Source organism: Macrobrachium rosenbergii, chromosome 4, assembly GCF_040412425.1.
Source record: "Macrobrachium rosenbergii isolate ZJJX-2024 chromosome 4, ASM4041242v1, whole genome shotgun sequence".
Lineage (NCBI taxonomy): Eukaryota > Metazoa > Arthropoda > Malacostraca > Decapoda > Palaemonidae > Macrobrachium > Macrobrachium rosenbergii.
Genome location: NC_089744.1, coordinates 22,570,001 through 22,594,381, shown reverse-complemented (window position 1 = coordinate 22,594,381; position 24,381 = coordinate 22,570,001). Strand labels below are relative to the sequence as shown.

Here is a 24,381-nt window from a genome sequence, read left to right as displayed (position 1 = left end):
TATATACGAAGGTACAGTAAAGGAATGAAGGGATTGCAGCTAGACGACCAAACTGAAGATGGCGACTAGGCTGCTTGTGCGACTGCAGGACTTGGTAACCGTGTCCATGGGGCTCCTGGCGAAGCTTTGGACACCAAGTAAAAGGTATTGACAGTTCCAGAATTAGTTCTTAGGATAGGTCGACAAGCAATTGCTTACTGGATCAAATCTATCACTGAAGAAACTGGATTGTTTTATAGCTCTGTCTCTATTACTACTTTGCCTGATGAGTTAGAGAAGTTGCCTCGTTGAGACCTTTGCAACATTGTCTGCTGTGTTCCCTCTCGAGTGATATTGTACCATTCATTCAATTCAAAGCTTGGTTCATCATAATTTCTGAAAGAGAGTAACCCCCTTCCAAGTGAAGGAGCTTGGCATTCTTAGGTGCCTAATAAAGTCTCTCCTATGTCTGACAATGTGCCTGCTCATCCTGCTAAACAAGAATTGGCTGCATAGTTCAGAAGTATTATGTATTTATTTTCATCTTGGTGATTCCTGCATGAGGTATGGTGGTGTTTGAGGTCATGGAGGAGAAGGGGAAGAATCCCCAGAACTACTCCATGTCAGCAATTTATATGACTGGGCTCTCGATTAGAATGACAACTCTGCTCTTACCTTGAAGTGTGGTTGGCATAGACTGTACACTAGAGGGGGACCACTGTCAATATTCCAGGTTTCAAGGTTGCAGACTTCATCCATGCCTTAGGAATGCGTGAGGACATTCAGGAGGATGACATGCATGTGAGTGACTGGATGAAGAAGAGGGTAATTTTGGATATCAGACCATTTACAGCAGGGAGATCACTGCTTCTGTTGACAGTACCCAGAATGCTGATGATCATCATGACAATGATGGCACTAGTCACAATGCCATTCCTGTTACACTTAAGTTCAGGAAGGTTTAAGAAGCAATTGACGCCCTCCTAAGAGTTTTTTGTCCAAACCAATTGTGACAAGGGAATGGTTAGATGATTAATTGATTGAATGATTAACTGGGGAACTTTCAGCCATTCATTGCTTAAGATATTGAAAAGAGGGAGTTGAACAGAAAGACTGAAGAAACGAAGTGGAATGGAAGTAAAGATAAGGGCTAAAAAGTGGGTGCAGCTTGGTGCCAAAGGGACTCTGCCAACAACCTTCATTAGTGTCTATAGTGCAGCACAAGGTGCACTGATGGCATTACCCCCTACAGGAACAGTTAGGTGATGCCTTGGTCAGTTCCCTTTGTACTGAGGGACTACTGTCATCATGCTTCCAATGCAGCAATCCTTCCATCGGAGTAAGCACTGGGATTTCTTCCAGGTTGCCCCTCCACCACATCGAACTCCATCACCATCATCTTATTCAGTTGTCCCATCTTCAACATCAGAACCACAGCCCAGTGCATCTACCATTGTTTTTCCAGAGCCACATCCCTTCCTAAATCTTCTGTCATGCCATAACTCCTTTGCTTCCTCCTACAGAGCAAGTGGCAACATAGGGTCACTAGCAGGCACTGAAGAGGTGTATGCCGCCCCAATACTACCAACCTCGTTGGATGCCCAGTTTGAACCATGTTAAAATTACTCATAATAAGTAGAAGACTGTCCTAGTTCCAGTGTCAGCCCAACTAGTTTGGGAATTGTGGGGCACCTTTGCCCTGTGGGAGCTTGGACGAATGACACCATGGAGACATGGTTGCTCAAGAATCTCTGCTTACACTGGGGAATTGCTTAGAATTATCATTATCAAGGCTGAGGTTAATGAGGGTTTTAGCCAATGACAAATTTGCCCCATCCAACATCTGAATTCAGTTTCTTGTATAAAGAACAGCAAACCTGAGTGGACTAGCAAAACTCATTCATTATACTTCTCGATATGCCTGACACACATTACTTCAAGATATTTCTTCGTCTACTTTTTCCCTGAATTTTGCAGCCCTTATTGTTATACAGCATTGGTTTAAGTGTACATTTCTATGATACTACAACAGCAGCCAATTTCTTTTAACGTACCTTGCACTGGGTGTTTATCATCTTCTCTAAGTTATGCTATCACTGTATAAAATTTTTCTCTATTCTTCTACTGGGTTGAATCCCCTTCTTTTCTCATTTTGCTGCTTGGTAAGATGTGACAGTCAAAAGAATTTTGGATTTCATATAATAGAAAAACAAGCAGACATTTCTAGTAAATTTTGGTACTAAATTTCTGGTTATCAACACACTGGTCATAGCCTACATAGCTTAGGTAACCCGTGGCAAATTTGCCAACATTCTTTTAATACAACCTAAGCAATTAGCACCTCTGCATTTCTTTTTCTAGATGTAGAAAACACTCACATATGTTGTAAATAGAGGAAAAGTAATTTCATAGTTGATTCTTTATTATAAACAAAAAGCAAGTAAATTTACAACAAGAACTGCAAAAAATGAAAGACCATGAGAGTCAATGATGCTAATTTATACATCATAGTACTGCACAGATTTTTTTTAACTTGACTACCACAGTTATTTTTTTAACACCTTAAACTATAATATATACATGTCTTGAATGGGTCAGTAGGATGATAATGCCACAGTCTAACCATATTCAGGCCATGACAAATAATTCTCCACTTCAACTGACCTGTGGTAATATTCTGGTCACTTGAAACAGTAGTGAGAACAGAACCATGGAAGATTATTCTTATAGTACAGGAAACTGTCAAATTTAGTAAACTCCTGAAGGGTGTGTATTTCACCCTATGTACTATACTGGAAGGAATCTTGATTAGTGGACACATATAGAGCTGTCCCCTACGGTAAAGGTCAATGAACATTGGTCCAGGTTTTGTAGAAAGCTGCTACTTTTTGATCCGTGTCAACCAGAAAACCTTTTACTCGTTACATTAACCATTCTAAGCTTTCTCCGCATTTGGTCAACTTTTGCCGATTATGATCAGTCAACTGCCACTTCAACTGAACCAAGTTAACTGTCCTATTACATGGAAGACATCTCATACTGTCAAGGCCCAACTTCATGTTAAAACATTACTGAGAATCCACTCCCAAGTAGCCCCCTTGATTAGTACTCTTCATAATTTGATTATGAATACTGAAACTCTGATTACCAGGTGACGGTCATTTGAGATTACCAACGTCTGCAATTACAATGTATTTGTGAATTATACATCTTTTTTTTATTATACAGAAAATGCAAGAGTAATGGAACACATCTCTGCTCCAACAATGTTACTGTACATTTATAAACAAATCATATTAGTGGGTTATGTATTATGACCAATTACTACTGGTAAGAGTCACATTGATTTGAGCACAACAAAGAAACAACTTCTTATATGGAGGAGGAGTTTCCGGAACTCCTCGACTATTCTTACATAAAGGCACCAATTTGGAGGATTTTTATGTAAAGAAACCAATGGATAATTTATAATAATGATTTTAGGAAGACCACTTGCCACTATCCTGTTTGAAAGACCTGAGCACTACAGACTTGATAATGAAAACAACAAAACACAATTAATTACACTATATATACATGAAGTATACATAAATGGACAAAAAATCACATAAGTATCACAAAAAAACAAAACATACACAAAATTACCACAGAGAATCACAGAAACAATATAACTTCTAAAACGAAAAAATTAATCCTTGGCACAGACCTTCGCCAACTTCACAGACAAACTAATAAGTAATATAGACCATTGAGCCTCTAGTGCCTCTTATCAAGCCCTAAAGCTGCACTAGCAGTCACATCTCCATGACTTCAGTAAATGAAGAGATTTGGAAGAGTAAATTCATTACCAGAAAATACAAAAAACTGAAGTTATCATCATTATGGAGTAACTCTAACACTTCTGCTCTGAATTTTTGATTTAAAGGTATGACTTTACTTCTCCAAACTCTTTAAAAAGTACTGCAAAGATGTATTTAAATTATTTAAACAAAAGCCTGCCTACCTTTTCAATATTAAATAGAAAAGCAGAAGTCCTGCCATCTTTGGTTAGACAGATAAGAGAGGCGAAGATACCTCGATAAAAAGTTTTATTACAAAGAGTATTGAAAAAGCAAAGCTGATTTGTAGAGGGAGAGTCCAAAGGAATACCCACTTCCTTTCAATTCTTAGTCACCTATTGCACACATCTCGCTATTAAATGGCTTAAGTTTAAGTGATTCCAACCTTAGCAGTAATTATTAACAGACTTAAGCTTCGAAGTGTGTGACTAAGAATTCTCTCACTTTATAACAGCAATGCTTTCAAAAGAAGGATCAGCAATGTCATCCGTCTATACTTGTAAAACAGTGGACTGACGATGACTAATATTCAGAAATATGAGATCATTAAGCTTTCCAAAACCCTCACAAATTTCAATCAATCAAACGTGTGGTTTGTACTACAGCATTTTGATGGACATTTTAAATCCTTTCATCAAGTAAACTGGTTATCCTGGGAAAATTCTTCTGATAGTACATTTCAAGCTAACTTATGCAACATAACCAAATATTTAAGGATTTATTATATTTCTAAAAATTTTTTATATATTACCAAAAAAATATTCCCTTGGACACCTAAAAACTCCTTTTAATATGTGAATACAGTACATAATTATATAACCAATTTGATATTAATGCCATTACTGAATAGGAAACCACTTCTCCCAATATTTTATTTGGTAAAGTGCAGCAGTTACCTGAGCCAAAAATGGGAACACAGGAGTAATCATTATTTCTTTGGTTGTGAAAAAGGCCTCATTCTGCAAATAACAGAATTAGAAATCTTTTCAGCATTACAAATATTAAAAAACAAGGAAAGTTGTTAAATATTACAAAATTTGCAGTCATTCTATGACCGGCAATATTCATAGAAGTGTGTACATCATAAAAGGATCTGTATTGTTTGAGATCTAGTACCTCAGTAGGGCTTACTGTGTTACACTGACCAGAAAACCATACTGAAATGCCACACCTAACACTTACAGCCAACAACACCTCTGCCAAGAAATTCCATTTTGACTTCAGCAGAGCGTACAAGGACGGACTTTGCTTAGGATTGACAACACAAGAGAAATCTTGCTTGGTAGCTTTCTCACAGCTGACCAGTCACTCTAAATCCTTGTATCACAGTTTCCATGGTGAGAGAAATCAGGCCATGCATAATAATCTGGACAAGAATTCTTTTCCTTGCAGTCTGCTCGATACCATTAATGTACTGTAATTGAATTACACATGAAGGGAGAAGTCATTTGATGCTTAACAAAGGGAAACTTTCTTTGATTTTATTATGAAGCACATTTCTATTTCATGAGCATAATGTTAAAATGTAGTTGTTTGTTTTTGAGCATAGTTTATTCCGAGATCACTGACAATTTGATTTTTTTTTTACTTGGCAATTCTCCGAACACCTTGAAGGAGAACTCTTGCACTGAACAGAAGAGGTATTTCACTACCACAACCACCACCGTTGAATACAGAAAATTTCTGAAAGTTCTATTTTCACTTTTAGGAGGGACTGTGTTGTCCTAATTAGCCACAAGATAAACAATCCCTCATAAATTATGGTACTTAAATACAAGTTTTTTTTTACAGCTTTACCCTTTCTGAACTCTTTGGTAAATACTGTAATGGGGCAAAAAAAAAAAAACAACATACCTGGAAGATTCTTTCAAACAGAGCAATCCTCCCACATCACTTCATACATTCTCTGATGTCAAGAGCTAAACTGCTCTGACCAGCTTCTAAACACCTGAATAGGTTCATGAAGAGGCTTTCTTTTGCCCTTGACTATCAACATGGGCAGTGATAAGACATGGAACTAACACTGAGGTAGAGCTTATGGGCTCTCAAACTCTTATGTTTAAATTGTGTCCAACATGTAACACAGGTAACAATTACACAATGTGCAATGCACATGACATGAACAGTACATTAATTACAAATTATTGCATAGTTCTAAGGTCATGCATAATAATGTGTTCAGCTATATAAATACCCTAATGGAAATTTATCATGGCTCACTCCTCTGTATTATATGAAAATGAACCACTACTATTTCCAGCAGGTTAGGATCTGCTAATCCTCCTATTACCATGATTATCAGATGCCTAACAATTTTTTTAACCAATCCACATTACATGCCACCAATATACATACACCTAATAATGCCACTTCTATGGCAAAACACACCTGTCTGAACAGAAAACATGAAAATGTTTTACTATTAACTCATAAAACTTTCCCATATTTACTGCATTACTATCAAAGCAGTTCTCACCTCACTTGTTTTGGTCTCTTATCAATCAGACACAATTCTATGCCTTAAAAGAAGACATTACAGTATTACTCATTACTTGGTCCTTCAAATAATCCATTTTCAACTGTAACAAATATCCAAAAATACTTCTCAGGAACTAGTCTTGAAGCATCTTCAAACTTCTTCACCATCTAATTCTGCATACTGCCTAAGACATGAGAGTGCATACACAAGACGCTCCCGCACCATTGCATCACAGCCTAATCCTGCTATCTGGGACAGACGGTATGTAAACGACTGCCTGTCGCTGCTGATAATCATAACACTAGCATCCGTACTGTCTCCAGCAATAACCACTTTTGTATGATCCTTGAAGAAGTTGATCTGAAAAATATGAACTCGTTACTCAACTCCTCCATTTTTTAAAACTTCAATGGTACTAGCTTTCACAGACTAATTGCATGCAAACCAAATTTAATTGGGTAGAAATTAACCTGGAGTTAGTGTTTAAGGATATGAGATTCTTTCAAATAACTTAAAACTTTTTGTGACCTTGAGCATTTTTTATTAAATACCATAAATGCTTAAAAACATTATTAAGTACTTTGCAAAATTACAATCATCCTTCCTTTTGTTAAAATTTGTGTTATTCTGAGGGAGCAATTTGGCAAAGTTTTTGTACTTGTGATCAGAGGACAATTTAAAAACTTGTTTACATTGTTACTTAAATAAATAAGACACAATAACAATGTTTACTGTAACTGGGAACCTACTTGGAAAGTGCCATTACTCAGTTGCATTATTATGGACTTAGGTGTGCGATCCCAACGACGGACATGGGGAATGACATTAGACCTTGCAGATCCACCACGAGTAGTTCTAGAATCCCCAGCCTCCGTGAGATTTTCTTCCATATATGTGGCAAAGTAGCGAAGTAGCTGGTACCTCTCTTGAAGCCAAGCTGGCAATGTACCAGCTTGCTGTACAGTAAGTCTTCCAGATGAATCGGTAAACTCAACACGGCTGAGGAGAGAGAATGGCACTGTAGATTGACTCTTACTTCACACATCAAAAAATACCTCATATCAAGTATCCATTGTAATTAAAAAAATTACTCAACTCCTCAAGTTCTAACCTTTTATCAGAACTAATGCTTATTCTAGTGAGATCATTGAAGAAAACGCCAACACAGTGATCAGAGAGCTGATATCCAAATCCATACTTATTGGAATAGTCAATCCACTTTGTAATAAATAATGGTGTGTGATTCTGATGGGGAGGATTGCTGCTGATTTCTGGAAAGAAAACAAAATGCTGAGCAGAGAAGAAAAATTCACACTGACCAAAATTTTTTAATACTTGACACTACAGTTGTGCAGAATATAAATCTGTACATTATATTTGTATCAGAAGCAAATATTCTTATTAAATTCACGTTTACAAGATCAAGTTAGGGCTGAATGCATACATATCATGAATGGTACACACTAACTACGTAGAATTATAACATGTTACTAGACATTTGTGTGTATCTACTAAAATACTTTTCATCTGAAAAATACACCTAGCTCTTAATATTGCATGTTAGCACTAAAGTGAACAGTAGCAACAAACGTAATATATATTAAATAAACCAATGACAGGGAAAAAATAAAACTGGCAGATTTGACCACAATAGTCAATACTTTACCAAGGTTGAGCAGTTTCTGCAACTACTTCTGACATACATTAGTTACAACAAGGTCCATACTTACCATCAGGCATGATATCAAGACATGTAGCCAGCAGATTGTAAAGTGTGCCAGATGTAATATCTCTTTTCTTTCCAACTAGATTTCCAGCAGATGCCTTGTTATCTGTTGTGCATATGACTGAAGACAGCTTCTGTCGTAAACATGAAGAAAGTGTGCCACCAGAGTCTTTTTTACGTGGTTCCTCTTTGGAGTTTCCAGTCGTGGGTCTGCTTGTGGGTGGACTTCCCAACCCACCATCCAGTATTGAGATCTAAGGTGAAGAAAAAAAAAAAATATTGTGAAAATTATTGCTGTATCACTAACTGTTAGACCAATTTCAGTATTTTCAGAATTAGAAATGCTTACTAAAAGACTCGAAAAAAATTACCTGATATGCATAATAACTAAGATAATAGTACAATGCTAAGTATCTTAAATGAATGAAAGTTGGAAAAAGAATTAAACATTTATGCAGCACCAAAACGCCATTCAATAACATTAACATAGTATCTATTTCATATCTAATTTTTGGGGTACATACAATTCCATGTACGTCTGCATTGTACCTTGTCTATTTTTCCTTCTCTAAAAGAGTAAACTAGCAATAAAATTAGTTATCTTACCTTATCTGACTGAGGTTTCTGATTAGGGATGCGTAATGTTGAGACAGAAGTAGTTTTCTTTTTAATATCCTGATTAAGTGGATGCTGCGACTGAGACTGTGGGATCAAAGAGGTAGGTTGCTGAAGCTGCTGCTCAGGTAAGGAAACAGACTTCCCAATAACATCTAACCCAAACTTTGGCACCTGGGTACAAGCCGAAACAGGGAGAGACCGTGGAACCACACCTATAGGGGAAAAAAAAATTAGCAAATACATTAGCAATAGTATGAGGTCAATTTACACAATTTAAACAACCGGCAATTCACAGTTGTTCATAAAAACAAATTTAAAATCTGGCTTGACTAGAAATGTATCAAATTGTTAAATTTTGACATGGACTACACTTGACTGATATACTTATATAACTTTACAATAGAAATGTTTGCATGAACATAACCTAAGAAGTAGATGCTATGGTAACTAATATGCTTTCCAGCACTGTATATTAGTTACAATTGCCTCTTAACTTCCTTGCAGTTTTTTGGATTCACTTATCACTTGTGGTGCCCAGATCCATATGTTTACCATATAATGTTTGCTATAAATACAAAGCACCATATGTTTTAATCAAGAGCATTCATAAGGAAAGTTCCTTGATTATTCAGTAGTAAAGAATGAAACTGTTTAGGGTAAAATCAAGAATGCTAGGTGAGAAGAAACAACAAATTTAGTAAAATATACACTGGCCTAGTAAGAGTACTCCATAGGAACACAACACCTATCATTATGAGGAGATATCCCATTGAGCCTGCAGTGCTCTCTCACCTGTCGTAAAGAATTCATGGTTGAGAACTTGGTCCAACCTTGGTCTAGCATTTGGATCAGGATGGAGGAACCGCCGAATAAGGTGTCTTGCAGCTTCGCTTATAAGAGGAGGAATGACATACTTGTTGGTAGTGATTCGTGAATATGTTTCCTTCAGGGTATCTGTTTCAAATGGTGGCTGTCCCACTAACAGAGCATACCTTGGAAGAGAAAAATTCCTCTCAGTTAAAATATTTCATCTATCAAAACAGATTTCAAAATTAACAAAAGTAATGTTACTTTGTGTGTCAATTGCAAAATATATGAAACAGGGTGACAGTTACTAATATGGATAAAAATATTTCTACCAAACTTACAACAAACATCAATATACATACTACAAATGGTGCAAGACCTTATATATGCAGCACATTTAACTATTCCAACCAAAACTATTACTTACATGATGCAACCCATTGCCCAAATGTCAGCCTCGTACGAATGACCTAATTTATTTAAAACTTCTGGAGCTATGTAATTTGGTGTTCCACAAATGGTCCTGAAAAGATGGGACATTATTAATGAAAATTAAAACAAATGTAAAAATTACTTTTAATTTTCCAGTAATAAGATAAAATGAGTACAGATACCATATCTGAAACACTCATTTCATTGGTCATAAAAAAAAAAAAGAAAATTTAACTTAGAAGGCAGAGTGTCAATGATTTAAACAGCTTACCACAGCTTGCATGCCATGTGGTAAAGTATGGTATGAAAGTTGTTTAATAACCACAAGGATTATGTCATTAAAACTAATAGTGTCTTCAGAGTCTTACCATACATACAAAGTATATGCTGTAACATTCAGCTTCTATCCCTCAATTACCATTCCCTTCTGTTCTGCACCATATCCATGCACATTCAAAATTCAGTGTCTTCTTATCCTATATTGCTTTTTTTGCAAGTGTTAAAGGTTATGAGACTGCAAACATCTTGCTTTCAGCAATTTCTACATCACAGTGGCAACAATGCTGCTGTCATTTTCATTTCCTGGCATCCCACACGAGCAGGAGTGTGGTTCCATTAGTCACTGGAAAACTCTTCTCTTCCTTCAAGGGGCCACTTTCTGCCTATAAAGGGTCCACTATCCTTTGACAAGCAATCATTTTCATTGAAACAACACTTGCATCTCAAACCCCTAGCACGCCATATGACTACTGCAGTAGTAGTAAGAAGTCCTTAATGAGTGGATTTACCAGATATTCTGTATGCAGTTGCACTGGCCTCTAAATAAAAAGGCTTATCAAAAATTTATGGGGAGCATTTCCTAGCAGAATGGGGATTCCCTACTCTCCACCAGGCACTCCTTGGGATATGTAACATTAGCATACCAAGATATTAGCACTTATCATGGCAGCAAAAGACAATTTGTACCATTTACTGCCACAGTGATACTTGTCCTCTACTTACGAACAAGTAACGTTCTGAACAGCTGTTCATATCTTGATTTGTTCGTAAGTCCAACTTGGTATAGGTAGAGTCAGTACGTACAATGCTGTTTATGTTTTTTCATACTAAAACACAACACTAGTACTGTACTGTATTTCATGGGGTATTTTATTAATACGAATGATATACAAAATCTAAATACATTAAGCAAATTATGATAATAATAGAGTAAAGTACAGTTTTAATTTACAATCGCAGTAGTTCATATATCTGAAAGTTTGTAAGTAGAGGAGTGTCTTTTTTACACACACACACACACACACACACACATATGTATATGTATATGTATATATATATATATATATATATATATATATATATATATATATATATATATATATATATATATATATATATATATATATATATATATATATATATATTACAGTATATATAGACATACATGGAATATCATACTTGAAATTATAAATATACAATAAATCACTGCTGTATACATGAAATGCAATAAAAAAAACAGGCATAATGCTCTCTATTCATACTTCAGGAAAAAGACGAACCTATGTCGCCCTCGAATAACAAGACTCCTTCCTATTGGGAGTTCTAATTACCCTTCGTAATTACATACGAAGACGAGAAGATCAAAGCTTTTTCCACCCTTTAATTTGGCCAGCTTTGAATGAGATTGTGAAACTCGAGGGCTGAAATCTGCTGATTACAAACGACTCTTCGTATTTTTAAATTTCTATAGAGTTACAAGGCACCTGGTGATTAAAGCATCCGGTTTCCTTTGGTGACTATTTTAAACCTTAAAAATTGTATGGAAATCCGAAATTACTTCCGTGAAAACCGCACCACAGTCAGCCAGCATCACAATTTCAAAGAAAAGCCTTTCCATCAATACTGAAACCTCTCACCAGAAATATAACACTACATAAGGTATATGCATGTATATGAATATGTATATAGTGTATATATGTACATTATATATATATATATATATATATATATATATATATATATATATATATATATACAGTATATATATATATATATATATATATATATATATATATATATACATATATATATATATATATATATATATATATATATATATATATATATATATATATATATATATATATATATATATATATATATATATATATAAAGCCATTCCCCTAATCAAGGCCAGGTATTAAGGGAAAAAAAGACCACTGTCTCTATTAAAATATCTCTATGATAACTCCCCTTTATATCCAATGTGTTCATTATTCTGGTCACATGATACATTCGCCTTCCTTTCTTGCCACGTAGCTGTTTAGTTGCGATAAATTTATACTCAGCTTTTTTCCTCTTAAGCCACGATTCGACAGTGAATATACTTAATGTAGGCCATAGAATACTTCCTTGTGGGGCTCCTCTTGACGTGAGATTTCGATGCAGATTAAACATTTTCAATTTATATACCTTAAAACCGTTCCAGTGAATCACCTTTAACGTTTATCCATTTTAGGCATACAATAAGCTCACATACTACTGTATCAAGGTCTGCATTAAGATCCGGTATTTTTAATATTGCACATGTACCATTATCTAGTGTATTACAAGATGTCACGTACCACAGAGCACAATGCTGCTCCCAGCAAATTATGTTCTCTGAAGAATGAATGATTTTCTTGTTAAGGTATTACTCTTTTCAATGTCGAGTTATCTAAAGTATATAAAAATTAAAAATTTATGGCCACTTGCACACAAGACACGAAAAGCAATCACGCCATTTTGTCTGCCTGACAAATCAAAAGCAAGTGACACTAATACTCTTGTTTCTTTGACAAACATCCCTTGTAGCTTCCTTCAACACGAAAATGCTCTGGGCCTTCGCCTGAGGAAAACTCCAGACGAGACAGCCATTAGCCCCGCCTGTTACACATAATTACTCCAGGTCATGCAATGGTAAATCACTTGCAAAACGCACTCCTGACTAACTTTCGTAAAAGACACTTTGCTAAGCCTTTGAAAACTCACACATTCCTGTTGTCGTCAGGTCGCGTGGCCAGCCCGAAGTCTCCGATCTTCATGACCATGTCCTCCGTCAGGAACATGTTGCCCAATTTCAAGTCCCGGTGGATGACCTGCTGCTGATGGACGTAGGCGACGCCCTCCGCCAACTGCCGCATGTAATAGCGCACCTCCGGCTCCGTCAGGGTCCGACGACGCCTCAACACATGTACCAAACTCTGAAGAAGAGAGGAGAGATTTTCAGTCCGCAAAACTGAAACTGAGTCTATCTTACTGTATATTATACAATTATACAACACGGCAAGAAGCCGCCACTTAACCAAGGGACGACTCGAATAAAAAGTTACACATGCAGTCCTTAAAAGATTCAAGTGCTCTATACACGTAAAAGGGGTAGGGACAAGTACCCGTTTCATTTTTCATATAATTCGAAAATCTGAACGAATCATTCTACATCAAGAAATAAGAAGGCAGCTGATGTATTTAAGTGTTGTCTGAAAACGTAAAAAATAACAGCTTCTTTCAAAAACAAAGCTAAAAGTAACATGCATCTATGAATAACAACGGGCAGTAGGCAACACCACATGTCCTTGACTTTAAACTTTTTCTTCTTCTTTTTTTAAGGAACAAAGTAAAATACATGACAAAAGACAGATGCAGTTCCCACGAGAACAAGTCGCCTCGAAGCTGCCTCTGAGCACAAATATGCGAAGATGTAAAACACAAATGAGAGGGAGGGAGGGACAGAATCGTTAACATAACAATAACTCAACCCTATTAGTGAAGGTACGATCAGACCGTCCTGTATTCCGTAGTCATTCAAACTAGCCCCCTTTTAGAGTAATCATTAAACGAGGATGCTTCCTGCAATCCGAAAGAACGAAATTCCATATTTCATTTTAGTGTCTCCAACCGACATTCACCTGTTAGTTAGACGGCGTCCATAAATCCATCATTTCCCAATTACTGCAGCAATATGAACCATTTCATGCCAAACTGTGACATAAATTGGGGCAAGACCCCAGTTAATTAGCCCTCGAGTTTTAACTGCGAAAAATGGCGGACGAATCATAAAAAAAGGTTGAAAAAGTGGGCAGACAACAATTACCCTTGACTTGGGTATTGCATCACATACCGTTGTCATTACATACAGAGGAAAAAGGTTTCACTCACACTGGGATAAGACTGATGGCGAGGGGAACTTTGTAGCGTCCATCCCAAGGCTTGATAACCACTTATAAAACACACTTTCCTCCAGCATCAGTTCCCTAGCGGAAAAAGTCATGGCTTTTCAAACGCTTTCCCGTGAGAGATAGTCTACAGGCGTAAAATAAAATAAAATAAAAAAGTCAGACAACTAAAAAAAAAGCTTGATAAAATGAACATATCTACGTAACTGCAAACTATATTTATAATTTATTTAAGCGTAACGGTAATCTAAGGATATTTTTTTTTTACTTCCTCGTCGTCCAGCCCGTGGCCAGGCTCTCACTCACATCACTGGGCTTACTGTTCCTTGTGCGAGTATGCAGAATTTGAAAGCCTTAGTCTTCCTTAAGGCCTGGTCTTGCCGTCTCTCATTACCGGCGTCCTTGACACGTGGGCATGCAAGTATAGTATTAATAAATACGATACTGCCAAATAAACCCATCATTATCACTACATCTACCGTGGCAAACGCATAACCAAATGTAAATATCGTCACAAACAACATTTAAAGTTCTTCAAACCGAGGTGTTCGAGCACTCCAGCACCAGCGCTAAAAATAAAAAGTTATTTCAAATGAAATGGAACGAAGTACTTTCGGAATTTCCACATGGGGTAACTCTGTTCCAGTTTCAGGAAATAGAATTCAGATGAAATCATTCCAAAACCGGGACGCTGTTGCTGATGCTGCTGTTGTCTGAATTTTAAAATACACAGCACAATGTTGTATGGCTTCTTTTTCGCGATGTAAAAAAAAAAAAAAAAAAACCTGCCGTGTTGACGAATTTAAAAACTGTCCCAATGCCATTTATCTGTGAATTTCGAATAGAAACTGAGTCCAACTCTGTGTTGAAATATTATATATATATATATATATATATATATATATAATATATATATATATATATATATATATATATATATATATAATATATATATATATATATATATATATATATATATATATATATATATATATATATATACAGGCAGTCCCCTGTTTACTTACGGTTCCGCCATTTACGACGTTCGAGGTTACGACGCTTTTCAAATATATTCATCAGAAATTATTTCCTGGCTTACGACGCATGTTCGGGGTTACGACGCCGTGACGCCGATCCGACGGAAGAAATATGGCCCCAAAACGGCAGAATAATCATAATTTGAAGGTTTTTTTGATGTAAAACTCAATAATAATGCAGTTTACATCGTTTTCAATGCACCCAGAGCATTAAAAGTAAGGTTTTCTTATGATTTTTGACGATTTTCGACGATTTTCCGGCTTACGACGATTTTCGGGTTACGACGCGGCGCAAGAACGGAACCCCCGTCGTAAACCGGGGACTGCCTGTATATATATATATATATATATATATATATATATATATATATATATATATATATATATATATATATAAAACTACTGAGTCCATTCCATCCCAATGGTGCAGCATTCCTGGGTTTTGCGTAGACAGTCACTAAGCATCCTTTGCAAGTTTCTATCAATAAATGCTTCCCTTGTACATTACCTAAATTCTAATGGGTTCATGTGCTTTCCTTTGATGAAATTCAAATCATTTCACATATCAAATATTATTCATTATAAGTAGGTCTTCTTGAAATAATAAAATTTAACTTGATATCGTATTTTTCCACATGGCAAAAACTATTCAATAAAAAACTGACGGAAAATTATGCAATAAACAAGCGCAATTCTTCTTCACGTCATTCAAATTGTAAAGACTGAGAGAACTGTTGTTAATTAAATGATGATGACAATAACAAGTCTCAACGTTCCCTTGTATAACAGCAATACTTAAGTGCTTCCCCCCACAGTGCGAATGTCCGTTTCTCCAAATCTCCTGATTACAAGTGAAATTATTCAGTGCGAAAAACATCAACAATTACCAGCTCAAAAAAAAAAAAAAAAAAAAAAAAAAAAAAAAAAAAAAAAAAAAAAACCAATTTTAAGTGACCGTAGGCTATAACCTACAGTAATTATATGCAGGGGTCTCTCCCTGCACTTAAGCCATCCATCCGCTCAGGTATAATAATTCTCACAAGAGAATGGAGGAGGAGGAGGAGGAGGAGGAGGAGGAGGAGGAGGAGGAGGAGAAGCTGCCCACAGGGATATAACAACGAGATGAGACCAACAGGGAAATAGTCGCTTCTGGCATGGATGAGGCCGAAGTCGTCCTCTTCTGCTTCTGGTTCAAATCGACGACACAGACCTCGCGGTCTCAAATAATGTTTTCATTCCATCTCCACATTAATGTTCCTATGAAAATCGTTTCTGTATCAAAAGGATGACGCGGATCTCAAAACAGATATGGCAATCAGAATAAATACGGACTTGAATGGAGAGATCTTACGCCTACATATAAGCTACGGACGCCTTTGGAAATATGTCTAGCATACTCAGACTATAACGTGCACTTTATATTCCTCTTCGTCATACCTGAAGCGCAGGTTCTGAAGTTCTTTGTTCTCAGAAGTTAAAGCAACAAGACACTTGAAAGTTAAAACAAAGAAACAGCAAGACACAAAATAAAGAAAAACTAATACCACCGCGTTCCATAGGCCTATGACAGCGTGGAAAGCATACAGTTATAGTTAGGCCTCCCTTGTCCAACATACGAACAAGAGGAGGAGGAGGAGGAGGAGGAGGAGGAGGAGGAGGAGGAGGAGGAGGAGGAGGAGGAGGAGGAGGAGGAGGAGGAGGAGGAGGACTGATTACCCAAAGTGGAGAGGCAACTGTACCTGGGACCTAATGTTGTTTACGCAGCCTCTCGAGAATTTAGTTAATTACGGTTTGCAGGTGATGAGATTCTCGCTCCGGAGGCGCCAGTGGGCCGCGAAGGGTCTCTCATATTATTAAGGCAATACAGTGTTACATTTGGCAAAACTACAAATGTGAAAATCAGACAATAATTGTGACGGCAATAACAACGTAGCAAGGATGGGGAGATACACAATCGGAGAGAATACACACTACAATATAAAAACGGTGTGCAAAACAGGAAAGACATAACTTCAAGCTGTCTAGGTTGTTGTTTGAACTATTATATCACTAACCCATTTCTTCACCCATTTAAGGTAAACAGGAAAAAATGGAGGTTCTGTAAAGAAATGCAACTGGACAGATAACACCTTCAAACATGGCGAATACTTCTTTACGTACAATATAATACTTAATAATAGATTACCCGACACAAATACTTTTGAAAAACGTGCAAGTTTTCTCTTATACAATAACGACTGCTACAAAGTGGATGCTGAGAATTTTAGTTATACAATACAGCAATCTTTGTATCTGAAACCGTGGCATTTTCTATTTTCTTCACATCAGCAACAATTCTTACCATAATAAAACATCTTTCATTATATGATACGAGTTACGTTTCTATATTTCTCAAGGTATGGAATCAACCGTTAATACAGTTTCGTCTCCAAACAACTAGTAATCACATTAGGTTTTCTTCGTCAAAGATCCATTCTAACTAAATTAAACTGATGATAACAGAAATTAAGATATATTTATATGCGTCAATACTGAACTGATCAGCAGAGTGTCTTAGCTACCAACTGAGGTCCTATGTTAAGTCTTTCACTTTCTACTGTTTTCACAAGCACTATCCTGTGTTAAGTCTTTTCTTTTCAACTGTTTCCACAAGCACTATCCTATGTTAAGTCCTTCCCTTTCTACTGTTTCCGCAAGCACTATCCTCTGGTAATCTGCAAGCATTCAAGTTTTAAAAAAAGTCAAATGGGCACTTTCAAACAGAGTAACAGTAGGTGTTCGCACAAAACTCCTAATATAATGAACCTGATTTATTTGCCATTATATTCGTATTTTATTCTTATGATGAAAGTTATATAATGATGATAACGCGGCTTATCAGAGAGAGAGAGAGAGAGAGAGAGAGAGAGAGAGAGAGAGAGAGAGAGAGAGAGAGAGAGAGAGAGAGAGAGAGAGAGAGGTGTGATGAGAAATGGACTATATTTTAAATAAATATGGGGCGTAAATTTTTATGAAGGACAGTTTACCTTGTTGATGGGAGACCATTAAACTTGAACTGAAATTTATATCTTGCTCTTGAGGACTTTCGTATAAAAAATATTCTCATCACAGCTTCACTTGATGAGTAATAACTGAATATTTCACATGGAGATCAAGCGATTAACCACTCACGATATGGAACACTACCAAGTCCTTATAATAATCCAAGGAAAAGACTGATGTCACAAAAATAATGTATTGGTTATATTTTGTAGATAAATATATTGTATAAAGTTCTGTATTGCCTTTCTGAAAATATGGCCGAGAAAGAAAGTTGGCTGCAGCCTAATAAAGAAAAGTAGAGAAAGCCTTCGGCTTAAACGAGGACTTATATTAAAACTCATGAGCCCTGTGGCGAGCGAATCTTCAAGGAAAAATATTCACAGGCACTTTCCAATAACAATTTTTTTCTGAATCAATGTTCGATGATAAACACCATCTGACAACTTCATTAAAACCTCTCTTCCTTGGCAATAGAAGTTAGAAGAGAAAGCAACGACTATTAGCAGTGTAAGTGGATGTAGTGAATACTTAATAACTGAGAGATGAGGAATTTTGGCCGAAAAAACAACTGACGATCTAGCTACCTAATTTAGCGTTGGGCTGTGAAACAATAAGCCCATGCCCTTGACAAATGCGCTGAGGTAAAACTTGAAAAATATTATCATTGACCTCCAAGTATTTCTCTAGGAGATAATAGGTTTTCTTCTACAACACAAAAAATAAACTTGTTTTTCGAAGCGGTTACATAAGTAAACACTGGTAACATACGAATATTCTTCAATAAAATTTATGATCGTATCAAATGTAAACGCATTACCAGAGAGCACGGAGTTCAAATAAAAAGAGGGGACATCAGAACTTCAAGGAAAGTTTCATAACACCACCGAAACTAATGTCGACGGAAGCAAATAAAAAGCACTGCAATGCTCAGAACTTCAAAAAGCAGTTTATAAATTATTCCTGATATCATACCCTTTACTATACTAAAACATATTTACTAACAAGAAGTTGTTTTGACATACCAATTTAATCTTTACAGTGACAACATGATAGAAATAATTTCAAAATGTACACACTTTAATGTACACTGAAAAAGTCCAGAGAGAGAGAGAGAGAGAGAGAGAGAGAGAGAGAGAGAGAGAGAGAGAGAGAGAGAGAGAGAGAGAGAGAGAGAGAGAGAAAGTACAGAATAGGAGCCTAAAGAAATCCAACGCTATCCAGACTTCCACAAAACATCGATAAATTAACCTTTGTCCAATTCAACCCAGTTTGGAACTTTTTAAATGGGAAAAGTTTCTACCTTCCATATTCGAATTGGATTGCGGACCAGTGCCCAATAAGATAATTCAAATGGGTTTGTGGAAATCCAAGACGACAGTATTCCACATAAAAAAAAAACTATCCTATGGCGGGTAACTGAATATACAACACATCAGCATTATACTTTATTTTTATCAGTTTACTGGCCTCCGTTCTTTTCAACACAACATTCCGTTCTATCCCTTTATCTAACCTAACCATTTTACAATTTCTGTTCATCTTCACATATCTTCCACTCCACGGTCTTCTCATGCAACGTATACTACAAAAATAGTTCATATAACACTTTCATCTTTTTATTTTTCATTCGCATTCAACGTCCAAACCTCTATTTCATAAAGGAGACACGGTCCAACATTCTTCCTAGCCTTCACAATAAACTCTAATTGTCTCTCTCTCACCTACGTTATCCTCACTTATCTAATTATACCACTAACACCTCACAGCACACTAACTAATCCTTCCTTTCCACCCACTCTATTCTTTCTATCCACTTCTGTTTATGTACAAATTTCCCATCTTCTCAAATCTCCCTGTGCCATACATACCACGAAAAGGACATTAATTAACAGGTTTTGTGTGCATTTCATATATATATATATATATATATATATATATATATATATATATATATATATATATATATATATATATCTTTAATTTCCACAATGATCCTGTGGATGTAGTATATAATAAGTGCTCACGTGAAAATAAAAGGAAATGGTACCAAGACTTTCAAATTTTATTCCAAAGTCATCTTTAGGATATATATATATATATATATATATATATATATATATATATATATATATATATATATATATATACATACATATATATATGAAATTTTTATCATCACACCGTGATTTATATATATTCATGAAACTACAAATGTCGCAATATCAATTCACGCTACTTCGGGAATATCTCCGATGGGGCATTAACACCGAAGGGGAATTTTTAAAGTGATAAATGGATCGGAACCGCCGGGTCTCGACCCCGTCGGTTCCGATCCATTTATCACTTTAAAAATTCCCCTTCGGTGATAATTCCCCATCGGGGATATTCCCGAAGTAGCATGAACTGGATATTAAGCGACATTTGTAGTTTCATGAATATATATATATATATATATATATATATATATATATATATATATATATATATATATATATATATATACAGGTATATATATATATACACACACACACACACACAAAGTATAGTACTGTATAAAGTTTGATTGAATGAAACCACAGATCACGTATGCACGGTACCCCTTTTCCATTACCAATGCGAACTGTGGTGTGTGTGTGTGTGTGTGTGTGTAACCAAAAATAAATGAGGGAAAAGAGAAGGTGGGGGTATTAAAGCTGCGTTGGGCATCCCCACCTCCATTGGCCCCTTCCATACAACTTGAACAGCAGCTTCCCTTAACGAGGAAGAGATAAAACAGCTCTCCTCGGCCGTAACACCTTACCACCGACACGATATGATGATGATGAAGAGCTGGGTGGCAGATGAATGCTTTGCCAATAGGAAGCATGTATCGTCTATATCACAGTCGAGTGTGATGATCATCGGATGGTTCTCATCGAAATTTGGGCAGCCGAGAAACGTTTGCTGTTTTACACACACACACACACACACACACACACACACACATATATATATATATATATATACTGTATATATATGGGTGTTTGCTAAATTTATAAATGCATTAATTACCAGAAGTAAACAAACAGATGAACTCATGGAGTCAATGTTACAAGCTACTTCAAACTCAAATTCCTCTCTTTGATGAACCTCAAAGTTTAACTAAAAAAAACTCTAAACCACGTGGAAAACGAAGTAAAACCAGAAATGCAGAATGAAAAAATTACCATCTGAAGCGTAATACTGAGAGAAACTAAAATCTGGATAAGTGTTCCCTCAATGCTGTGGCTAGTCACAGCGTTGGATTTCCAACCGTATCAAATCTACATTACAACATTTACTTAAAAACACGTTATAATGGGAATGAAAGGATAAGTTTTCTTTGTTTTACCGTTTTCTATATAAACATTTTAAACAGCAACTTGGAAAAAGATAAATGTCATGTGCTAATTGCGATGAAACCGATATTGCAGTTTTTCAAAACGAGAGAATTTGCAAAATGAAGTCTGATGAGAAAACTAATTCTTACTTATTTCTGCTATATTACGTGGGAATCAGAATCTTCTTAATGTTAAAAGATATCGCACACAATAAATACAATTTCTCTTGTTTGGATTCAAGGAACAAACTACATCAAACAATACGAAACGCATTACCGGAAGAGGATCTGGGTCTTTACGTAAAAATTAATATATATTCCAAATTAAAATTTCATGTTTTTCTACATTAAAGCTTGCATTACTCATCTCAAATCCATCTGAATTCCTCCAAGAGCCATTTACCCGATAAGAATAATGAAAATTTACAACTCAACACCGCAGACTTTTTAAAAACCCACTTCATTACCCCAACGTATATTTCCCATCTTCTACTCTCCCAACCTCACCACCTCGTTTCCACCACAGACATAAATTATTTCAGCGTCTGGAGAAGGGAAAATGTAATTTAAACAGCAATTACGAGCCCATAAAACACGAATACTTCATCGGGCGTGCAATGTGTTTTCTTGGGGGAAAATAGATTACGATGCAATTTCCAGATATAGGTCCTATTTTCATAACAGCTTGGAGATAAAAGAGGCGTATGTGCGGTGATTCAATTAACTGAAAGGTCAGAAAGAATGCGAAATTTTCGTGTTGTTCTGTATTAAAAGGAACAAATGGCATTAGAGCTTCAGTGTCAAGAAAACTACCTAACAATTACTAGGACAAATCAAACAAGGGCCATCCTTAGGCTGTGTACAGACGTAGCGTTAAAAGTACCTAACCCGCGGCGAGTAAACAGACCCATTAAAGTAATGCAACGAACTTTCGCCTTCAAGGTAAGGCGCGTATGACTGAAATAACCTAATAATTGCTTCTTATATTTCATTTCGTCGGGAATTGCGATGCTTTTAGAACTGATCCTCGTTTTGTCAGTATAATAATTACGGTTAAAAACACGAGAAAATTGTTTATTTGCTGCAATTAATTTATTACAATACCGATGAACTCGTTGTGAATTCCATTAGCCAAGTGCAACTGAAAAATATATATGTACGTATTTCTCTCTCTCTCTCTCTCTCTCTCTCTCTCTCTCTCTCTCTCTCTCTCTCTCTCTCTCTCTCTCTATATATATATATATATATATATATATATATATATATATATATATATATACGTATATATATAGATAGACAGATATATGTGTACATAGACACACACATATGTATATATATAATATATATTACATATATACATACACAAACAAACATAGGTATACGCACAGACATGCACCTCATTATTTCAATGATCCCATAACACTTCAATTCTGCAAATACTTGAAACAAAAAGTAACGCAACATACCCACCCACCCAGAGAGAGAATCCAAACCATTTTAAAGCATTTAAAAAGAAAAGTGTACAAAGACAATGACATGGCGCTACTGAAACTGACGGGAAAGGGTCAGGGAGAGAGGATTGTCATTCATAAACTCGGAGCGTGCATCTGTTGCAAATATAATCAAATTTCATATGCTCCATTAGTTGATAATAATGGGTTAGCAGCTCATGACAATTTGCATCAGGCTTATGCGTAAGTGTACATGACAGTTTAATTGTGTGTGTGTATGTATTTATGTGTGTATATATATATATATATATATATATATATATATATATATATATATATATATATATATATATATATATATATATATATATATATATATATATATATATATATATATATATATATAATATTTTACATGTGTGTGTATGTGCGTGTAATCAGAAAAAATGATCACGAAAAATGTGTCAAGTATACGTATAAAAAAAATATACGTATCGAAAAATTCGAGAAAAATAACCGTCTTCATAAAATAAGTTCCAAAACTCTATATAAAACGGTCGGCAGGCACTCAAAAGAAAACCTGACCTCTCTATACTAAACCATTTCCACAGACCGAGAGAGAGAGAGAGAGAGAGAGAGAGAGAGAGAGAGAGAGAGAGAGAGAGAGAGAGAGAGAGAGAGAGAGACGTTTATCAGGAAATAATTATTGCACCGTTGATATTTTTGGTAAGGCAAAAGCAGCTACGCTATCCTAGACTAACAATAATAATAAATACATCAACTGCAGCCAAGATGGATAATTTTCATCCATATTCTAAAGAGACAACAATAACAGACTTTCCCTGCCACCTCCATCGATTCGAAATAAAGGAAAATGAATTCACTATACAATTATCACATGAAGCTGTTAATTCCATGTTTATAACTTTGATTAGAGTGCCGGAAAAAGGTCATACGCGAATTTGTAATAGTGTTAGCCACTGCGAAAATTATCAATGCTTCTAATCCTGAATTTCAAAGTAGGCAAAGTAATCCAGCATTAAAGAAAAAAAATGCAAATCACATTTTATCTGCCATCAACCTACTGACTTTTATAATACTAATAATATTACAACATTGACCGTAATTACCAAACAACTTTTGCAGGCAAAATCCAGCAATTGAACTATACCCAAATTACATTTTATTACCGACCAGCAATTTACTAATTTCTGCAAAAAACAATAAAATACTCGATTGTAATTATCAAGTGACTTCAGGACGTAAAACTCAAGACAAACAGATTCAGCATCATAAACCCCAAAACCCCACCATCAACTCGGAAAAGGAAAGAGCGCCTGCCTGCAGTGCATTATCCTCTCTCTCTCTCTCTCTCTCTCTCTCTTTCGCAGTTTTCCAA

The 24,381-nt window shown here is 35.9% G+C and overlaps 1 protein-coding gene across 1 annotated transcript in view; it reads right to left on the bottom strand.

The window, feature by feature from the left end:
- Positions 1-2,383: 2,383 nt before the first annotated feature.
- The window catches only part of LOC136831259 (serine/threonine-protein kinase PLK1-like), a 457,722-nt gene continuing 435,724 nt past the window's right edge, over positions 2,384-24,381 (bottom strand). Inside the window, exons 4-11 of the mRNA XM_067091344.1 lie at positions 12,911-13,122; positions 9,876-9,971; positions 9,434-9,633; positions 8,630-8,853; positions 8,028-8,277; positions 7,409-7,568; positions 7,047-7,296; positions 2,384-6,657 (exon numbers count right to left, since the gene is read on the bottom strand). Coding sequence (XP_066947445.1) covers positions 6,448-6,657; positions 7,047-7,296; positions 7,409-7,568; positions 8,028-8,277; positions 8,630-8,853; positions 9,434-9,633; positions 9,876-9,971; positions 12,911-13,122 — 1,602 coding nt within the window. The 3' untranslated portion in view covers positions 2,384-6,447. The remainder of the gene's footprint in view (positions 6,658-7,046; positions 7,297-7,408; positions 7,569-8,027; positions 8,278-8,629; positions 8,854-9,433; positions 9,634-9,875; positions 9,972-12,910; positions 13,123-24,381) is intronic.